We start from the raw sequence: 22,109 nt of genomic DNA, 5'->3' as shown, positions 1-22,109 counted from the left end.
GGATCAACGACAGCAGAGTGACTGGGTGAGTGCTTTACCAAATCTTCTGCAAGCCTACAATAACAGTGTCCATAGCACAACGGGGTATGCCCCTACTTACCTGATGTTCGGCAGGCACGTACGGATGCCCACTGACCTGGTCCTGGGAGTGGCCGCAGACCGAGAAGAAGTGAGTGTGACGGAGTGGGTGGGACGCCACCATCAGCGTTTACATTTTGCATATGAGCAGGTGTCAAAGAAAATACAGACAGCGGGAGAAAGGAATAAACGGTTGTACGATCGGACTGCTCGAGATGCCCCCCTGTTACCAGGTGAGAGGGTCCTGGCGAGGGATAACCGGCGACAGGGAAAAGGAAAGCTGAGCGACCGCTGGGAGGCTGTCCCGTATGTGATCTGTAAGCAGCAGAGGCCGGGACAACCAGTGTATACCATCCGGCCCGAGGGAAAACCTGGCCCCGAACGGGTGGTACACCGAAACATGCTTCGCCCCTGTCCGAACTACCCCGAGGCTGTGAAGGAAGGGCCCATGGAACCGGTACCGGCGGCCCCCTGGACGGAGGGATGGGCTGTGGTACCGGGCCGACCTGTGGCGACGCTACCTCCAGCTGCCCAAATGCAACCAGCGCTGGCACCCGAACCGGCTGAGCCCCCAGCTGTCCAGATACAGCCAGAGCTAGCACCCGAACCGGCTGAACCTCCAGCTGCCCAGATGCAACCAGAGTTAGCACCCGAGCCCGCTGAACCCGAGTCACCCGTGAGACGCTCCCAACGGGAGAACCGAGGACGCCCCCCGGCCCGGTACGGTGAGTGGACGACACCGAGGCATTCTAGGGACTAGAATGCATTGGCGGGGGAGGATGTCACAGGAGTGACGATCTTTTGGGCGGAACCAAAAGTTGGGAAAGTTTGGTTCCGCCCGGATGTTTCCGCCCGGACCGGGAAGAGAAAACACCGGACATCCGGTATCACCGCGAGGGCTGTAATCAGCCAAACTACGGACAGCTGCGGGTGATTAACAAGAACGCCGGGTGATTGGACGAAGACAGCACCCGGGCGAATACTTAAGAGCAGCTTAAGTCACAGTTTGGTGTTGTTGTTATGACCAGTGTTGGTGTGTGCTGTAGCGCTGAGTTAAACTCACCGGGTACGCCAGTTGGATGATTGGACTCTCTCTCTCTCTTTGTGCATCGTGGGATTTCGGCGAAGGCAGATATTAAAGACCTTACGGGTTGGAAAGTAAGTGGAGACCGACTTTGTATAAACGAAGTGAAGGAAGAAGGAACGTGCTATTGTGAGTACCCATCTGTGTAGTTGGAATTATCACAGGAGAAGTTAACCTAAGGAAGCGTGAGATAACAGAAGCACCGCAGTTGTGAGTAAACGAACTCATTCATTGAATATACCTTGCATGTATTTTACCTGGATATCTTTTAAGTGCTTTCCAGCGAGAGTGAGTGGCCCCGCCCCTGAGTCAGCGTGGTGGGTGAGCCACAGGATCTTTGTGTGAGACCGCCGCAGCGACGGAAACCAACTGCTAGGCCGTGTTACCATCTCCACATTCTTGCCCAGAGCGAGGCGAAGGAAGACGGGCGTCTATTATGTGCACTGAGCGTGGTGGGTGAGTCTTGGATGTAGAAATTTCACTTTGAAGTGGTGCTGTGTATATTGCAGTGAGATTGCTGTGTCGTGTCAGACGTACCCCGCCTCCAGTCACTCGCTAGGGGCGCTGAAGAGGAAGGCGGATCCTAGAATAACCCTGTGTATGATTATGCTGTGAGTGTGTTTCAGTATTGGAAATTACGGAGTAGTTCCTGAAGTATTTTCGTAGCCAGACGCTTGGCGGACTTGTGTTAGGAGTGGCGGTGAAGACCTGTTACGACTGGCGGTGTGAGTATTACCAGTTACCTTGCTACTTTACCGGTGTGTTGTCTATCATCACAGAGTCAGAGGCGAAGGAGATCCGCTGTCCCGAGGTCTCTACAAAGGGGCGCCCCGGTCCGGTCGTCGATCGCCAGCAGGCGTCGAGGAAAGGGCAGCGCTCGACCCGGGTGTGACGGCGTGACACTTCCGCCCCTCTGTTAAATCAACGAGGCAGCCGAGAGGGTTTTGGTCCCCGGCGCTATCTTGGAAACCACTGCCGGTCGATGCAGTACGCCTAGCCGTATTCGTGAGTCCGCTACCAAGAGAGAAACAGTGTGAGCTCTAAGGAGACCCGTTGTGAAGGAGAACTATACGTACCAGAAGCTGAAGTCAGCGACGAGGTGAGAGAACTAACTAAGAACGATTCACTGTGCCTTTGTGTCCCAGCTGTCGTCTGTGGAGAAAGAGAGAGAGAAACAGTGTGAGCTCTAAGGAGACCCGTTGTGAAGGAGAACCATACGTACCAGAAGCTGAAGTCAGCGACGAGGTGAGAGAACTAACTAAGAACGATTCACTGTGCCTTTGTGTCCCAGCTGTCGTCTGTGGAGAAAGAGAGAGAGAAACAGTGTGAGCTCTAAGGAGACCCGTTGTGAAGGAGAACCATACGTACCAGAAGCTGAAGTCAGCGACGAGGTGAGAGAACTAACTAAGAACGATTCACTGTGCCTTTATGTCCCAGCTGTCGTCGGTGGAGAAAGAGAGAGAGAAACAGCGTGAGCTCTAAGGAGACCCGTGGGAAGGAGAACCATACGTACCAGTAGCTGTAATCAGCGACGAGGTGAGAGAAGTACCTGAGAACGATTCACTGTGCCTTTGTGTCCCAGCTGTCGTCTGTGGAGAAAGAGAGAGAGAAACAGCGTGAGCTCTAAGGAGACCCGTGGGAAGGAGAACCATACGTACCAGTAGCTGTAATCAGCGACGAGGTGAGAGAAGTACCTGAGAACGATTCACTGTGCCTTTGTGTTCTAGCTGTCGTCTGTAGAGAAAGAGAGAGAGAAACAGTGTGAGCTCTAAGGAGACCCGTGGTGAAGGAGAACCATACGTACCAGAAGCTGTAATCAGCGACGAGGTGAGAGAATTACCTGAGAACGATTCACTGTGCCTTTGTGTCCCAGCTGTCGTCTGTGGAGGAAGAGAGAGAGAAACAGTGTGAGTACTAAAGTGACGAGTTGGGGAGGAAGATTCATACTTACCCAGCAGCTGTGGTCGGTGGAGACCCTCGTGAGGACGATCCGTTGTGTCTTTGTGCCCTAGTGGTAGCCTGTAGAGAGAAGAGAAACAGGAAAGGAGAGTGAGTCGACAATTAAGGAGCTGCGTGGGAAGACGGCGGAGTGCCGTGAACTACACGCAGGTACACGGACAGGAAACAGTACATGCCCACATTCATTGTGATTTTATTCTGCCTCCAGGAAGGAAGAGGAGCGCGCCACGGGCAGAGGGAACCAGAGGCGGGAGCCCGTTCCCCGACGAAACCCCCCCCCCCTGGAGGACAGATCCTGATCTTAGTTTTAAACCCCCTTTCCCCAAGTCCCCATATATTTTAAATATTTAACTAAATAAAGAATATTTTTATACTTACTTGTACTCGTTGTTGTCTGGTCATTGGGTTGGTTTTGGGGACCTCCTCGAGGTGGAAGTTAGAAGGGGCGTGGCTTAACCCTTAGCGGCCAGCCCCTGGCTTGTGACAAGTTTCTACAAAGAGAAATCATGAACTTCAGACTCTCATCACTGATCCTGCTGTTACACATTCAAGGTATGAAACACTGTTTTGTTATTATACTGAAATACTTCAATTTATTATATATTTGTTAAAAGTATGTCAGATTTTAAACTAGTTTAGTCTCATTTAATTTACATCGCTGTACTCCAAAGACTGGATACTGTTTGGATCAGTCTCTAAAATGTTTAAAGTGAGTTTGTATATTTAAAACTGAACATAGAGATTTATATTTGAGAACAAAATTGATGAATCTGAGTTCATATCCTTACAGGACTGTCTGAATCTCTCACGTCGCTCTGTAATTTTAATGAAGTTACATACAGATAAGCTACAAATATTATTAATGTTACTGTTTCTTCTTCAGGGTTCCTAACATTGGATAATTTTAATGTAACCTGTGATAAATTGAATATTTGTGTTGCGAGGGGGAGACTGATGAATGTGAGGTGCTTTTACTCAAACATCAACATCAAAACTGTGTTCTGGTTCAGTCAGAAACAGAGAACAAACTGGAGAAACAAAGATGAACCTGAAGATTTGACTTTAGATTTAGATTACTCAGGACGAGTTATTCAAGAGATCACTGAAGATAAATCAGACCTCACAATAATAGATTCGAGAGAGAGCGACAGTGGAGAATATCAGCTCATGATCATTATGAAGGATGGAGTTAAACATCTCAGCTCAGTCACAGTCAATCTAACAGTTTCAGGTACATTTATATTCTCATCAGTCCAGTTAAACTCTTTTCATTTCTCATCTAATGTAAGGTTTTCATTATTTAGTTTTACAGGTGAAGATGAATCCTGAATCTACAGGACAGCGAGTAAAACTGAGCTGTGATTCCTCCTGCCCTTTAACATCTGCATATGGTTACCACTGGTACAAGAATGGACAATTTTTAACATTTAACCAAAGCATATTTGTGTCATCCAATGAAAACACTGACAGATATTACTGCTCTAATTTTTTACTGTCCTCTTCATCTGTGTGTGAGTCTGATATTTACACAATATTTAAATTAAAATGAAAGAACAAACTTTGCAGTTTTCTTGTTGATTCATATACAGTATGAGTGTGTTTGTAATTGATTGTGAATGTTACAGCAGTATTTTGTGACTCTTTCAGGTCTTTCTAACAGTAGCTGTTGGGGTGTGACTTACACCTCTAGAAGTGTTTGTGCTTTAGTGGGATCAACAGTAGATATTCACTCTTCATACTCACATCCCACTGGATATACAGTAAATAAAACATACTGGTATTACGGTTATCGTGGGGAATTCAGAGATCTACGTGAGGATCCTCGGTTTTCTGGTCGTGTGGAGTATCTGGGAAACACACTGAGAATAAAAAATGCCAGCATGAGTGACGCTGGACGATATCACTTCAACATCATCACTAACATATCAGATGAAGTTTCTAGTTCTTCTGGAGTCCTTCTTACTGTTACAGGTAACTGCTCATAATAAACTCTCTGTAGTGCAGCACTCATTATACTGAAGCATTATAGCTCGAGTAGGAGTCTGATATCAGCACGACTGTGATAAGAGGTTTAGGTAATGCTTTATCAATTGAGCTAAATCAAAAATATGAGGCCCAACTTTGAAAAGTAGTTTATGTGAACTCTGTTATATTAAATCTCAGATACACGAGTGATAAGCAGCCCAAACCCTGTGATAGATGGAGAAAAAGTGATATTAAGCTGTTCAACTGATTGCACTCTGGATAACAAACATACTTACATCTGGTATAAGAATGGACAACAGGTAACAGATGGATTGACATTATTAAACAAGCTGTACCTGGACTCAATCAACAGTGAGGAGCTACAAGAGTATTCCTGTACTGTAAGAGGTAACACAACATCTCATCCATCATACATCTGACTTTACTGTTACACTGTAAAAAATAAACAGTTGGATCAACTTAAAAAAATAACTTCTGTTGGTAATACCTAAAACATTAAGTTGTTTCTTATTGTGAAATTCAAGTGAAATTTTAAGTAGTTTTAGTTACCAACTGAAGTAACTCTTTAAAGCTACAGTCGGAAACTCTGGAGGACCTCATATCGAGCTCGTCCTCAGCAGTGCGTGTTCAAGCATACTTAGATTACTTACATAACAATCAGAAATACAATAAATGGTTGATAAAGCACAATTACCTGTCAAGAAGATATTTGGCAAGCTCTGCATCCAGCTTGAACCCTTTAAAAGCTCATAGATCCCTTCACCCTTCAAATGCTGGTCCGATATTGATCCTAGTTTTATTTCCGGCACGGTCGCTGTCTATCTTAATTTACTTCTTTTCCTTGGTTGTTTTCTTTTCATTGGTTGTTCTCCTAGCTCTGGTTGTTAGCCAAGGAATCGGAAGTTTGGTAGTGAATGTTCTCTCCGCCATCACGCTGCGTTCAATATAAGGTGGATGCATGTGATATTAGGCTTGTTCGACTTCAAGCAGCACCACCATGGCGTCATCGCTGAGCTACTTTCAGTCTCACTACATACCTGCCAACCTGTACGCATTTTGCGTAGCAGGTACTCATTTTGACCTCAAAGTACGGTGGTACGACTTGTCACACTAAACTACGCAAAAACCTGATGACGCCCTTTGCCGGGCGAAGTACTCAAAAGAAGCAACAGAAAAAAGAAAAATATGTCCAATCATAGCACTGGGCTCATCCACCACATAGAAAGTGGGGATGATTTACAAGTCTTATGGCCAATCAGTAACAAGAGTCTGCTATCGATGGAATCACAAAATCCAGCGTGATCTCCTTCCTCCACCCGCAGTTTCTGACCATCTTTTTCAACGGAGAGTCAAGACGTCTGACCCGCTAAGGTAAACTGGTCAGGGTGGATGTGCAAATAATCCTTTGAAGTCGATGATCGAGCTGGCTCCGTTTCATAACGTGCACTTGCCGCAAGATGCGCTAACATTACTTCTGATTTGTAAATGAGCATCATTTATAATTAAGCGCTTACGAAAAAGTACAATGATTTTACCATGGGGCAGATCATCCAGTTTTAGTCAAATAAAAACGGAAAGTTCACTCTCAGTGAAGGGAATCCACCTGACATCCGAGTGAAGCGGATTAAAAATAACGCGCTCTTGATAATTGTCAATAAAATAAAACGTCATATACAAACCACATCAAATAAAGTTTTATAAATGGAGAATATCTCGTGTCTCGAGTGCCCACGTGATAGGTGCTTATGCCGTACTGTACTGTACTGTAAACAAAGCTACAATAAATTACAGACAGACATACAGTTAACAGCACTACTGTCACAGTTATGGTTGAATTTAAAGCAGTGTTAACTCTAAAATACTGTCTTAAAGGGGTAGTTAACTTAAAACATGTAATTCAGTCATAGTTTACATACCAGACCATCCAAACATTTATGAGTTTCTTTATTGTGTGATACACAAGTTATTTTAAAGAGTGTTGATAACCACAGTGACTGGTCCCCACTCCATTGTATTTTTTGCTAGTCAGGGAAAAACAAAAAATGTTTTCTCAATTTTTTTGTGTGTGTTTCACTCAAGAAAGAAATCATGAAGGTTAGACACAATATGAGGGTCAGTAAATGATAACAGAATGTCATTTGTGGGTTAACCATCTCCCACTATTTAACAGTAATATCACTTTTAACAAATTTGTGCAGACATGCTAAACTTTGGAGAATACAGTATTTAACATTAATAATGTTATTAATCACCATGTAAGGCAAATTTAGTTAAACATGATTTTATTCACATGTATAATTATTTTTAAAGCAGATTATGGCAAGATGGGGAAAAAAGTGAGGCAATGTGCAGCATGTTACCTTGAAAGTTACCAAGAGGTGTGTGTGCGTGCATGTGCGCGTGTTAAATTATATGTTAAAAACCCGTGTTCTGTCCTTTCGGCCGATGCTACTGTACTCAAAAACAATTTCCAAGGTTGGCAGGTCTGCATTAATATTGAAGTGAGATGCTACAAAATTACAGAAATGTTCAAGTACAAGTACAAGAAATCTTAGTTAAATATTGCCTAATAAATCAAACTAGATAGGTACATTTCCTGAAGAAAATGTGAGTGGTGCTTGCCGTGGCAAAATTCTGGGTAACATATATGATTATACTCCAAGCCAAAAGTAAAACGATCCAACTCCGGTGTCTCTACGATGTTCTGATGCTGAGATATAAGGCTATGTTTATCTGGTTGCTAGGGTACTGAATTTGGTTGCTAGGGAAAAAATTGCCATCCACTAGTGATTACTCTCCGAGTCACGAGTCAAACGGTCCAACCCCCGTGTCTGTACAATGTTCTGATGCGGAGATATAAGGCTTTGTTTACTCTGTTGCTAGGGTACTGTATTTGGTTGCTAGGGAAAAAATTGGCATCCACTAGTGATTACCCGCCGAGTCACAAGTCAAACGGTCCAACCCCCGTGTCTCTACGATGTTCTGATGCGGAGATATAAGGCTTTGTTTACTCTGTTGCTAGGGTACTGTATTTGGTTGCTAGGGAAAAAAATGGCATCCAGTAGTGATTACCCGCCGAGTCACAAGTCAAACGGTCCAACCCCCGTGTCTCTACGATGTTCTGATGCGGAGATATAAGGCTTTGTTTACTCTGTTGCTAGGGTACTGTATTTGGTTGCTAGGGAAAAAAATGGCATCCACTAGTGATTACCCGCCGAGTCACGAGTCAAACGGTCCAACCCCCGTGTCTCTACGATGTTCTGATGCGGAGATATAAGGCTTTGTTTACTCTGTTGCTAGGGTACTGTATTTGGTTGCTAGGGGAAAAAATGGCATCCACTAGTGATTACCCTCCGAGTCACGAGTCAAACGGTCCAAACCCCATGTCTCTACGATGTTCTGATGCGGAGATATAAGGCTTTGTTTACTCTGTTGCTAGGGTACTGTATTTGGTTGCTAGGGAAAAATTGGCATCCATTACTGATTACCCTCCAAGTCACGAGTCAAACGGTCCAACCCCGTGTCTCTACGATGTTCTGATGCGGAGATATAAGGCTTAGTTTATTCGGTTGCTATGGTGCTCAAATTTGGTTGCTAGGGGCGTGGCTTGGGAGTGGCCAATTATGTGCCCAATTGTTACACCCCTAGTCACAAGTAAAACGGTCCAACCCCTGTGTCTCTACGATGTTCTGATGCGGAGATATAAGGCTTAGTTTATTCGGTTGCTAGGGTGCTCAAATTTGGTTGCTAGGGGCGTGGCTTGGGAGTGGCCAATTATGTGCCCAATTGTTACACCCCTAGTCACAAGTAAAACGGTCCAACCCCCGTGTCTCTACGATGTTCTGATTCCGAGATATAACTGTTTGAATTTTATGTTGCTAGGGTGCTCAAAAGTGGTTGCTAGGGGCGTGGCTTAGTAAGTCTTTAAGGATCCTGAGAGACTGATTGGATGCCTGAGTAAAATGAGCCCACCCCCATGTCTCTATGACACTGTGCTGCAAAGATATCCATCTGGGCATTTTATAATGGCAGTCTATGGGAGATGTTGCTAGGGTGCTCAAAAGTGGTTGCTAGGGGCGTGGCTTAATAGCTCTGGGATGATCCTGAGAGACTGATTGGATGCCCGAGTAAAATGAGCCCACCCACTTATCTCTATGACACTGTAAAGCAAAGATATCCCACCTGGAACTGTTTTATTCCCTTATATGGGCATGTTTCCTGCCCCATTATAAGTCAATGGGAAATTTCGGGGGCCTCTTACACCCCAGGGGTACAACTTACACCCCATTGTGATCCATGTTCTTACAGAGCCTACCACCCTCTTCAAATGTTGTAACCCACATGTTTCTACAAAATCCTTGAGCGGAGCTATGACCCGTCAAAGTTGGGCCCAATGTTAAGTCAATGGGATTTTTGGGGTGGTTTTTTGCCCCCCTTTCGGAAATCCTGCACCCGATCTCTTATAAAAGTCATAGCAGACGTGTCCTCAATAAGCCGGTCATTTTGAGCCCTGTTTCATTGGTCTACGACAAACCGTGTGGGACGAGTTACGCGCCGAAAAAGTGTCCAGATATAAGAATAATAAATAAAGATATAAATAAATAATAAGTATGAGCAATAGTAATAGTGATGCCTTGCATAAATGCAAGCACCACTAATAAGTCACTGCTGCAGCTTCTGCAGGTTTCAAAGTCAGGTGCCGGTGTGCCGCGTTGTTTTGTGTATCATCATTACTGGAGAAACCCCTAAAAAAGAAAATGAGGTGGAATTACTATTTTCTAACGCAAGTTGTACTTTAAATGTACTAACACAACCAAAAGTGAAAGTGTTTTAGCGCTGCCAGTGGCACTGAACGTCATAGCACATCACTCAGAACTTTTGTGTTATTTTGAAAATATGCACACAGCTGTCATGATGGTTATTTGCTGAGTAGCGCTGTGATAACGGCTGCAGTGAGACTGAAATCTGAGAATCACAGAAAAGTCAAATTCTGAATGTTCTGCCTTTTCTGAATATAACTGAGTTTGTGTCTTTTTTTCAGATATGATGGACAAAACAAATGCTTAAATACATAAAACTGTATGATACTGATTAAAACAAGGCTTGTCTTTCTGAAGGTTTGCTACTATAATGTTTTAATAAAGCTTTTTTGTACCTGCCTTTCAGAGATATTTATCCACATATTATAGTTGCATTAAGACATTCATAATCGTCAGATAAATGTTATCTTTTGAATATATTTCTTTGTTTTCTGTTTTGACTGCAGTATGTGGTAACACTTTCTATGAAGTCTGTGTTTATAATGCATTATTGCAGGTATATTCCCTTATAATAAACATTATTATACTGTATGTTGTATTGTCTAATAAATAATCATTACAACAGTTACAATACATTATTTGTGGTTGCACCATTTATGAGTATGATGATTTATAACACATGACGAACTCCACATTGTTATCTTGTATTATAAGTACACGTTGTCATGTATTTTAAATTTCATATATTTGCATTGTATAATATCTTACTACATCTTTGCATTTCTCACTTGACCTAAAGCAGTAAATAAACCATATGTCTTCTTATAAACATCCACAATGCTTTACACACAAATAATGAACCAAACCGAAAGCTACAGATTGGGCTTTAATGTTCTTTTAAGGAAGAACGTGTATGAAGTGCACTTGATAATTTCTCTCTATATAATGACTGTCCCCTTAAATTGTTTTACATTATTTTAGGGTATAGGGGCTATTCTGGTCAGAATCTAGAATGTGTTAACATTAAAAAGTTGCTATGTTAAAGCGAGACAGAGCTGAAGTCTATTTCAACATTAAGATGTCTCTTTGAGGTGTCGTAACAGAAAACAGCTTGCACTGACAAATCTTAAAACATATAAGTGTCATTGTTTGTCTCAAGATGCACATCTGTAATGTTTTTGTTAGGTGTGTTTGTGAAAACACTTAATTTAACTTAGGCCAAATCCTGGTTAACCTAAAGATTTTGCTTTTCCTATCACCCACTGCTTTCTGAAAAAGAAATGACTTCATTCCTTAAAAACGTTTCAGACTCTATTAATTCACTGATCTGGGGAGGGTGCTAGTAAGTACTTGATATGTGCAGGCTTTTCTTTACATTGACCTGATTTAAAAAAAGAAGGAACTGAGATCATCATTTGCTAAAACTTTACAAACCACTGCTGCATGCAGCGATAACTGCACAACAACTGTACTGTGTGTCAGGAACAGCGGACAAATAAACCCAAAAGCAAGCGATGTCAGGGGTAAACAAAAAACACTTTAATAATTAACAAAACAAAAGTCCACGAGGGGGCAAACAACAGTAAACAGGTTATATAAATACACTGGACAGACTTAACACACAACTAGACTTGACCTTAGACTTTGACACTAGACTTGAACAGCAAATACAAAACGAACGAGCACAAGATAAGAAACACAAGGGCTGCGTCCGAAACCGCATACTGTATAGTAGGTACTGAATTAGATGAAGTACCTACTTACTTAGCGTTAAAACAGTAGGTACTGTATAGTATGAATCCTGGTAGTATGAATGAGATTCGGACGTACTACATCCGCCATGTTGCTACATCACGTGATATACGTCGTCATCACGTCATGTCATTTCAGCGCGAAAACAACCGCATGCATCGTCTTCTTCGTTGGATAACTCCTCTCCCGGGGCATCATGGGATAGTGAAGCGTCCATCGTATGCACACTGCAAAATCTAACCGGAAGTAGTAGGTCATCCGGGTACTTTTCGCATACTGTTTTTCGAATACTACGTATTCGGACATACTACTCGCTTCGCCTACTGCTTTTCGCGTACTATATAGTATGTAGTAGGCGGTTTCGGACGCAGCAAAGGGCTTTAAATAAGGGAGTAAATCAAGAGGGGAACAGGTGATAGGGATCAAACAATCAAACCAATGAGAATGACAAGGGAGCGGGGTAAAAGAGACGAGACAAGGAAAACACGTGGCCTGATATCAACACACCATGGCAACGTGTTCCCACACATAACATGGTACTGTCAGAATCCTGTCAAATAGGCAAGGCAAGGCAAGGCAAGTTTATTTGTATAGCACATTTCATACACAGAGGTAATTCAAAGTGCTTTACATAGAAATGAGAAAACAATATATAAAAGAGAAAAAAGAAAATGTAAAAATAATAGATACACAATAAAATCACAATAAAAACAAAGATACATGAGAATTTAGAATAACAATTAAAGAAAATAAATGTGATTTTAATAAAAACACTTTAAAATGTTAAAAAGAATAAAACAGAAGTAAAAGTGACTTGAGTTAAAAGTGCAGTCAGTGTGAAGCAGCACAGTGCTCATTCAGTAAATGCAGAGTTAAACAGATGTGTTTTTAATCTAGATTTAAAAGTGTTTACTGTTGAAGCACATCTGATCTCTTCTGGAAGTTGATTCCAGCTAGAGGTGGCATAATAACTAAATGCTGATGCACCTTGTTTTGAGTGAACCCTTGGTATTTCTAACTGACCTGATCCTAATGATCTGAGTAATCTGTTAGGTTTATATTCAGTTAGCATATCTGTCATGTATTTGGGTCCTAAACCATGAAGTGATTTATAAATGAGTAACAATACTTTAAAATCTATTCTAAATGTAACAGGAAGCCAGTGTAAGGACCTGAGGACTGGAGTGATGTGCTCAGATTTTTTGGTTCTGGTCAGAATTCTGGCAGCAGTGTTTTGTATGAGCTGCAGCTGTCTAATGGTCTTTTTGGGGATCCCAGTAAGAAGTCCATTGCAGTAATCCACCCTGCTGGTGATGAAAGCATGAACAAGTTTCTCTAAGTCCCGTCTTGATACAAAACAGCTAATTCTGGCAATATTTCTGAGATGGTAGTAAGCTGATTTGCTTATTGCTTTCACGTGACTACTGAAATTAAGGTCAGACTCTAAAATAACACCAAGATTTCTGACTTTATTTTGTGTCTTTAGACCCCTAGAGTCAAGGTATGTGTTAACTTTGAGAGTTTCATCTTTATTTCCAAATACAATGACTTCAGTTTTGTCTTTGTTTAACTGGAGGAAGTTTTGACGCATCCAACAGTTAATTTCATCAATGCATTTACATAGAGAGTCAATGGGGCTGTAGTCATTGGGTGACAGGGCTAAGTATATCTGGGTGTCATCTGCATAGCTGTGGTAAGCAATTTGGTTCTTTTTCATTATTTGACCAAGTGGGAGCATATACAAATTAAACAGAAGCGGTGCAAGAATTGAACCCTGTGGGACTCCACATGTCATGGATGTCCACTCAGATTTATGGTTACCTATGTTCACATAGTAACCTCTTCCTTGTAGGTATGATTTAAACCATTTGAGGACCATCCCAGAGAGCCCTACCCAGTTTTCCAGTCTATGTAAGAGTATGGTGTGATCTACTGTGTCAAAGGCAGCACTAAGATCTAGTAGCACCAGCACTGATATTTTACCTGAATCAGAGTTTAAGCGAATATCATTTATTATCTTTATGAGCACTGTCTCTGTGCTGTGATGCTGACGGAAACCAGATTGAAAATTGTCCAGATAGCCATTTGAGTTTAAGAATTTGTTCAGCTGATTAAAAACCACCTTTTCAATGATCTTGCCTATAAATGGAAGATTTGAGATTGGTCTGTAGTTGCTAAGTATGGTTTTGTCTAGGTTACTCTTTTTTAGGAGAGGCTTAACTGCTGTTTTTAATGACTCTGGAAAGGTGCCTGTGATCAGAGAGGTATTTACTATTTTTAAGAGGTCAGTTTCTAAGCAGTTAAGTACCTTTTTGAGAAAAGATGTGGGGAGTGTGTCAAGGCTGCTAGTTGATGCTTTAAGATGTTGTACTGTTTCTTCCAAGGTTTTTATATCAATTATGTCAAATTCTGGGAGAATGGCTAATTTCTGAGGTTGTTGCAATGATATCTGACTGATCACAGTACAATATGAGGCCGTATTGATCACCATTCTGATATTACTGATCTTCTCAGAGAAAAAGGTTGCAAACTCATTGCATTTGTTGTCAGAGAGCATTTCACTACGAACTTGATTTGGGGGGTTTGTTAGTCTCTCTACAGTAGCAAAAAGAGTGCGAGTGTTGTTTATGTTTTTGTTTATAATGTTTGAAAAGAAGGTCTGTCTAGCTGTGCCTAGTTCTACATTGAAAGCACGAAGACTGTCTTTATAGATGCTATAATGTACTTCAAGTTTTGTTTTCCGCCACATACGTTCAGCTTTTCTGCATGTTCTTTTCATGCGCTGTACTGCTGTTGTGTTTCTCCAGGGTGCTTTACGTCTGCCAGTGATCACCTTGACCTTTACTGGAGCTATACCATCAATGGCATCTTTAACTTTTATGTTAAAGTTTTCAAGGAGAACATCAACAGAGTCTGCCGATATGTTTGGCAACATTGATATAGCATTCATAAATACCTCACTGGTGTTCTCATTTATGAACCTTTTTTTAACATAGACAGATCTAGCATCAGTGGCAGGACAGATCAATAAATCAAAGTAAACACAGAAATGGTCAGATAGGGCTTCATCCTTGATTACAGTGGATGAAATGTTTAGACCCTTGCTAATGAGCAGATCAAGAGTGTGTCCCCGATTGTGTGTAGGACCTTGCACGTGCTGGGTCAGATCAAAGGTGTTTAAAACATTTAACAGTTCAATTGCAGCATTGTTTTCTGCATTGTCTATATGAATATTAAAATCTCCAGCAATAACAAAATAATCAAATTCAGAGGAAATTGTTGATAAAAGTTCTGTGAATTCATCAACAAATGCTGAGGTGTATTTGGGAGGTCTATAAATAATTGTAAACAGAATGCGTGGTGTACCTTTTAAAGCAATACACAAATATTCAAAAGACTGGTAATCACCATGTAACACTTGCTTGCATTGAAAGGCATCTTTGAATAAAGCAGCTATTCCTCCGCCCCTTCTAAGAGCTCTACAGACATTTATAAAGGTAAAGTTGGGTGGGGCTGATTCATTGAGGACTGTAGCACTGCAGCTGTCATCTAACCAAGTTTCATTTAGAAACATAAAGTCCAGGTTGTTGGTGGTGATAAGATCATTAACTAAAAAGGATTTGTTCTTTAGTGAACGGATGTTCAGAAGTGCTAACTTAACAGTAACTGGTTTTGGCACTGTATCAATCTCAGAATGACGTATAATAGGCAGTAGATTAGATAGAATTGCTGTGCGGCTGGAGACGGCCTTCATCTTTCTATCACATGTCAGGACAGAGATAGGGAAAGCTAAAGGGACATCGGGCACCCGCTTGTTCTTAAAATATTTATGATTGTTACTGCTGACGTAGCGGGAACCCAACACACATCAGTTACCAGTGCTGTTTGCAGATGAGGGCTGGTGTGGTCCCTGACGTTGAGGCAGAGGTCGGAGTGCTCTCTCAGATGGAGGGGGAGGGCAGGCTGGGCCCGAAGGCTTTGGTGGTTGAGGAGCCCGCCGTTTCTTGGTTGATATTTGGGGACTCGCAGCAATAGAGTGGGAGAGCTTTGTTCCAGCAGATACCAGTTTCTCCATTTTCTCTGAAAAGCCCAGAAGTGGTGATGTTGGAGAGAGGGAGAGAGAGTGTGACGACATCAGCTGTGATTCTGGTGTTCCTGAAGGCTGGGAGGGAGTGTTATCATTCTTCGGGTCATTATCAACAGAAACGTCCTTGGGTGTTTATTCACAATCCAGCTGTAGCGAGGTCTGTGGGCAGGGCTCAGCCTGAGCTGTGTCTGTGAACAGTAGTTGTGACTGCAGAGTTTTATCCTTGTCTTCTGAATGTCCATCCAGGTGCTGGTGTAAAAACCTGTGGTCATTTCCGCTGTTCAGTAGTGGACTGGCACACTCAGCTGATGGATGATGCATGGAGAAAAAGATATTGTCTTTAAGCAACCTAGCACCCAGTTTGTTTGGGTGGATACCATCTGTGTTAAAAAGTTGCCTTTGGCTCCAGAAGATATTGAAATTGTCAATGTAATTCAGTCCTCTCATGGTGCAGGTTTTTTGCAGCCATGAATTTAAACTTAGTAGCCGAGAAAACATATTTGTTCCCCGGGCTGGGAGAGGTCCACTGATGAAAGATTTAACTTTCAGTCTTGCAAGTGTTTCAAAAAGTTCATTGAAATCCACCTTAAGGAGCTCAGACTGCTCTTTCCGAATATCATTCTTTCCCACATGTATGACAATCCGACTGACAGACTTATGTTTCATCAGAATGTTGCCAAGTTCCTTGTTAACATCAGAAACCGTTGCACGAGGAAAACAGTATGTACGGGTAGCCTTGCTTTCAAAGTTTCTGATAATATTGTCACCCACTATCAGCGTGTTTGGCTCGGCTGCTGTCTGAGCAGAGCGCCGCTGCCTGTATGATATTGAGCGTCAGTTAGCTCTGTAAGCTACTGACTGATGTGATCTGTGTCCATTAACATTTGGGGATTCTTCACCCAAACTCATTAGTGCTTCAAATCTATTTTCAAGCCGTACAGGGGGTGGTAGAATACCAATATTGGCTACTCGAGTTGTACCCATATCTGGGGTAGATGATGCTAATGCAGCAATTTGTGACACTCGTGACAGTCTAATGTCTTGAGCACTTTTGGGTCTCGCACCCTGTTTATGCCATCGGTTTGTGTCTTCAATTACTTTAGGTTTCTCTGAGCTCACTATGACCTGTTTATAAGCATTAGGTTCACAGGCCTCACCAGCTTTATGTTGAGAAGGACCACGATGAAGCTCCGCTGTATGTTCTGGCAGGGTCGGCAGCGCCACAAGTAACTTTGTTTCGAGAACCGCAATCTTTTGTAAAAGTCTGTGGCAGTTTGAGCAGCAGGTGGATTGAGATCCAAAAGAAGGCATTTTTTCTTCTTTTCTTCTGTTTGAGTGTGGGCAGCTGTGTTGTCCTGTTTTAGGATTGTCAGCTGCCGGCAATAGCAGACTGGTAGACTGCTATGATAGAACTAGACATTAAAACAAGACAAGATTCTGACAGAATCCTGACACTGTGTAATGAATTCATGTTTCATCTTTTAATTATATGCAACTTAAACTAAATGAATTTTCTGGGCTTTGTCTTTCTTCAGATACAATGAATAAAACCAATAAAACAACTTCGCAGAAACAATAAAGAAATGGACAGTTCAGTGTTTCTGTCTCAGTTTCTCATCGTAAGAGATTTGTGGATGTGGTAAATAAATTATCAAGTAAAACAAATAGAGGTGAGAAATAAGAATTTTATTAATTATATAAATTATAGACTATAATACACTACACTAATGGTCAGATTTTATATTATCTTTTTCTATGTGTTTGTCACTGTTAAACTCACATGTCTGTGTGTTGTAAGGGTGGATTCTCTACAGTGGTTCAGTCTGTAGGAACGCCGAAATGACTGAGAAATGTTAACAGCAAGATATTATAAAACTGTGTATTTCTGGTCAATTATCACCCTTCTGCAACCTATACCAACGACGGAAATAAGTGCAGTTATAATAGCAAAATATGTGGGAGAGCATTGCTAGAATATAAATATATTGAATTGCAATATGTAGCGTTTAAGTATTACCTTTAAATCAAAACTAAACAACAGGGGCCGGATTCACGAAAACATTCTTCAGACAAAAAATAAGAAAGTTCTTAAGATAAATTATAAGAAGTGCGTAAGAATGTTCCTAAGTGCAATTCTCAAACATTTCTTAAGAAGTTCTCAATTTTTTTCTTAAGAATATCTTAAATTTGTGTCTTAAGAATAAAATGACACACTTTTAAATGAATTAAGATACCCTGCTAATGAGGTAACAATACACGTATCCATTAATCTTTTGACTACCTTGCGAACACTAACGCGATACAAATGAGTGATGCATCAACAGGATGTTATTCGCTGTTTTAACAGAGGTCAGCTTGTATTAAGGCGGTGCAGTGCGTAAATATAATTCCATAATGTCTCAATCGGTTCGTCATGCGGGTCGAGCGCTCTGGGTGTGCGTGCTTCACTCTCCGTGCCCACGGCTTCGTCTCCCGCGCTCACGCGTCAAGAGACGGACGCGGAGGGTGAAGCGTGCCCGCGGTTTCGGAGCCCTCGACTCACATGATGGAGCGATTACCGGTTCGCCCCCCGCTTAGAGCGAGTTTTAGCTGTTAAGTAATTTCACAATAAATTTAGGCTACTACGGAGGAAGTTAAATGTTTGCTAATATTATCACTAATACTTATTTGTGTTTCATGACATATTAAGCCATTAAACTTCATTATATGAGTGTGGAATTCCTCTTTAAACTAATCTATGTGAAGTAAACTGATTAAATTGTCATTTCAGACTACAAAATACAACTTGTCACATTTAAAACAATCACATTAACTTATAAAACATCTTACATTTTGAGATTTAAGACTACTGTAAGGTTATCCTAATTTTAAGATGTTATTTAAGACAGTTTATTTTCCGAGAATTCTAATTCTTCTTAAGTTTATTCTTAAGAACATACTTAAGGAAAAAAATAAGAACTTTCTTAAGAAGCTTTTTTGAGAATACAAAATATTCTTAACTTTTTTCTTAAGCTTGAATTTAAGATAAAAATGGCAGTTAAGAAGATTTTTCTTCTTAAGAATGTTTCGTGAATCCGGCCCCAGATTTGTAAATTAAAAGGTTTAATAACAGTACTGACTTAAAGTTACAATTGAAATGGTTACACTATAAATGCATGAAAAGGTACTTAATACAAACAATTGACTGTTTCCAATGTATGTGATAAGATAGAGAAAGAAAGAAAGTTTAGAAGAAAGAGAATCAACATTAAGAACTGGAATCTAAACCCAAGAACTCAGGTAAAGAAGAAAAGCAGAGGGCAGAAAGCAAATGGCCAATGCCAAAAGGCAAAAGCCCAGAAAATCATGAAAACCGAGACCTTTATTCTCTTTCCCTTGACCATGTGACTAAACCTAACATCATACATTCAAACTGACCAATCAGAAGACCACACCTTTAACCCCCACTGTATTTAATAAACAGCTGTGACAATAGTCTGTGATCACTATCAGTAGGCACAGGAATCCAGATGGTACAGTATGGAAAAGGGGGTTGTGACAAAGTAATAAATTCCTATATTTTTAATCCTACAAATACGCCCTTTGGCAGCGTGGGCCACACGTAAGAAGACCCATGATGACACAGTTCATAAGATTATGCTTTCAGTTGTGTGCAGTGGTCATCTTCAGACTTATTGTCCAAACTGGTTGCTGGTTGATGAGACTTGAAGACGTCCTTCTCCTTACAGCCCTGCATGAAACGCTTCATCGAATGGAATTGCACCTTTCGTAATCATGCAGATTTCCATCGATACTTCACACTTTCACAAAAACAGGCCCTGAAGGGGGTTTCACTTTTGTCCTTCTCTTTGAGGCAACACCCAAGATGTAAAACAACAGGAATCCTGTGATTCAAGCAAATGGCACAACAAACAGCAAAGCATATGGCATTTGTTACTCAAGTTTTAAATGGTCAGATTGGTCTTCAGCCTTAAATCCCTGTCAAATACATTAAAACATGGTCAAGGTGAGAATAAAAGGAAAAAAATAATAAAAGCTCTAACATTGTTTTGGAAACATGTAAATGAAATGCTTCTTTTTAAACTCAGCAAATGTTAGTTTTAACAACCCACTTTGTCAGTAGAAGCAACAACAACAATATATTCAGTGTAACCAAATACATGATATTTAAATGAATTATAAATTATAAATGAAATGAACAAAATGAAAACAAAGAACATGATAGTTTTAAATGTCTTGCATAAAGAGAAAATTAAATGTAAAACATAATAGCAAAATTAATGAAATTATTACACATAGAATATTACTCTTTATCAAGATTTCAATATTTGGGACAAAACTAATCAAACTTTTTGAAAAGAAACCAAAACAGATGCTTAAACCACATTTTGAAAATGACTAAAGTGAGGCAAATTGTGTGTGATCTGGCTCTAATCTTCTCAACGCTGTGTTTTTAGTTAAGCATGGTAAAAGTGCTTCTGGATCCTGTTGTGAGGTTAAACATTTTCATTAATGCAATTGTATAACACAATGTAGCCACATGGCATTTTTGTGCTCCTCTTTAGGGTCTTACTGCAGCTATACAAGGAATAGCAGAGTTTACCACATAGGAGACAAATCTTTCAACATAGAAACACATACAACTTGAAAATGGTAGACAATTTCAAGAGCAAAAGTTATTCCATTAACACAAGACAACTGGTCTAGAACACATGTAGCTTCAACAACCTCTCACTTAAATGTTTTGTCAAACACTTACAGTGGAAACAGTCAAGTGTTTTAAGAAATTAACTTCATTAGCCTATGTGTACATATAGTACAACAAACAACTAGAATTTGTGTTCTATAGAAACAACAATGCATTACGAACAATTACAAATCAGGAAATGCAAACAGGATAATCTGTTAAACACATGCTAACTGGCTGCTAAGCCACTAGCAAGTGAGGTTAACAGCTGCAGTCCTTGCATGAACAATGCAGTTAACTCAGTAATGGTTTTACCTGCAAAACTAGATTGCTTACATCTGCCCTTAGAAAGTGATTTCCTACATTTCAAATAATAAGGTGGAGGTCTGCCCCTGCCCAGTGACCAGCATTTCTCCTCTATATGGCCTATTTTATGACAGGAATTACAAAGCCTGTTCATTTTGCCACCGGGTCTGCAGCTTGGTTCTACTGGAGCTTCAGGAGGTCTGTGACTCTCTAATGCTTCTTTCACAACATGCGGTTCTGTTCCAGCATGTTGATGCATCACCCCAATCACTGAAATAGGATCACTTTTCTGGGTTCTGGAATATACATTCTCTTTAGTACAAGTAGCGTCTTTTTTAGTCCCATTGCTGTTAAGCGTTTGGGGAGACTTAGTGTCTCGCACAATTAGTTTAACCCTTACATCTGGAATAATGTCTTTATACTTCTCACACTGTTTAGCCAGGGCTAACTGCTCAGATGATAGTTGATCTATCTGAGTTTGAAGATTTTGGATCTTTGCCTCTGACTTTTGTAATTCAGCGTTTTTGGTTCTCAATTCATCACCTTTAGCGTTTAGGACTGAGCCAAAAATTGCATTCTTTTTACGTAGCTGCTTGCACGTCATGAAATTCAAAGCCTCAATGATTTCAGCATGTTTGGATTTTCTTTGTTCACTACCAACTGTGTGCCACCATGTAAGAATATCTTCAGTGGTAGCATTGTTATCCAAACCCTTTCTATTTAATTTAGAAAGTGTAGGTTCAACTTTCTCGCTCCATATAGCAAACAATATATCATTACTTAAATTAATCCCTTCCATCCCTGAGGAGATAATCTGAAATAATCTCTACTGTACAATGATAATAGGACTATTTAAGGTCCTTCTAATTTCTGTTTCATACAAATCATGCAAATGGAGATTTTACTAACTAGGTTATTGTTTTGTCTTTTGCTCCCTCGTGGGCTCTTTTGTTATTAAACCTTTTTGAGTTCACCTATATTTGCACTTGGGTCCATCCTTTGTGATCCATGACAGAAGTTGCAGTAGTGTATAAATTACATTGTTTTAAATACATCCTTTAAGGAATTTCCAAGCAAAGGATAGATCTGAGAGGGGCTTGAAAATATTTTTCTGTACAAAGGGAGGCTGGTGGAACAAGATTTTTTTGTCTTATACCATGTTGTGTTAAGCAGTTCAAAATAAGATAAATCTATTTTTATATGTCTAACTTAATTCTATATACTCAATATTACTGTTGTGCAATTCAAATGAAAACCCTTCAGGTAATGTTGGGGCATGGGGGGTTCCAGTTTCTTGGACTTTCCTTAGGGCCCCCAAAATGGTAAACACGGCACTGTTTACAGGACTCTCCAACAAATAACAGCTACACGTAAAGATAAGAATAGTTGTCAGATTATGTAAAATTCAGG

The 22,109-nt window shown here is 40.7% G+C and overlaps 1 protein-coding gene across 4 annotated transcripts in view; it reads left to right on the top strand.

Annotated features, from left to right (window-relative positions):
• Window positions 1–22,109, top strand: part of LOC129453645 (uncharacterized) — a 122,997-nt gene that overhangs the window by 24,148 nt on the left and 76,740 nt on the right. The window contains exons 1-3 of one of the 4 annotated variants that reach the window (XM_073865609.1): window positions 3,615–3,673; window positions 4,005–4,352; window positions 4,426–4,632. The exons of 2 other annotated variants lie outside the window; for them this stretch is intronic. In XM_073865609.1, coding sequence (XP_073721710.1) covers window positions 3,628–3,673; window positions 4,005–4,352; window positions 4,426–4,632 — 601 coding nt within the window. In that variant the 5' untranslated portion in view covers window positions 3,615–3,627. Of the gene's footprint in view, window positions 1–3,614; window positions 3,674–4,004; window positions 4,353–4,425; window positions 4,633–4,768; window positions 5,193–22,109 lie in introns of those variants that run through there. One more of the 4 variants, XM_073865610.1, reaches the window with a different exon arrangement.

The sequence above is a fragment of the Misgurnus anguillicaudatus genome, unplaced genomic scaffold (assembly GCF_027580225.2).
Source record: "Misgurnus anguillicaudatus unplaced genomic scaffold, ASM2758022v2 HiC_scaffold_32, whole genome shotgun sequence".
Taxonomy (NCBI): domain Eukaryota; kingdom Metazoa; phylum Chordata; class Actinopteri; order Cypriniformes; family Cobitidae; genus Misgurnus; species Misgurnus anguillicaudatus.
The sequence above is the reverse complement of the archived record's forward strand: the minus strand, read 5'-3'. Positions and strand labels throughout refer to the sequence as shown.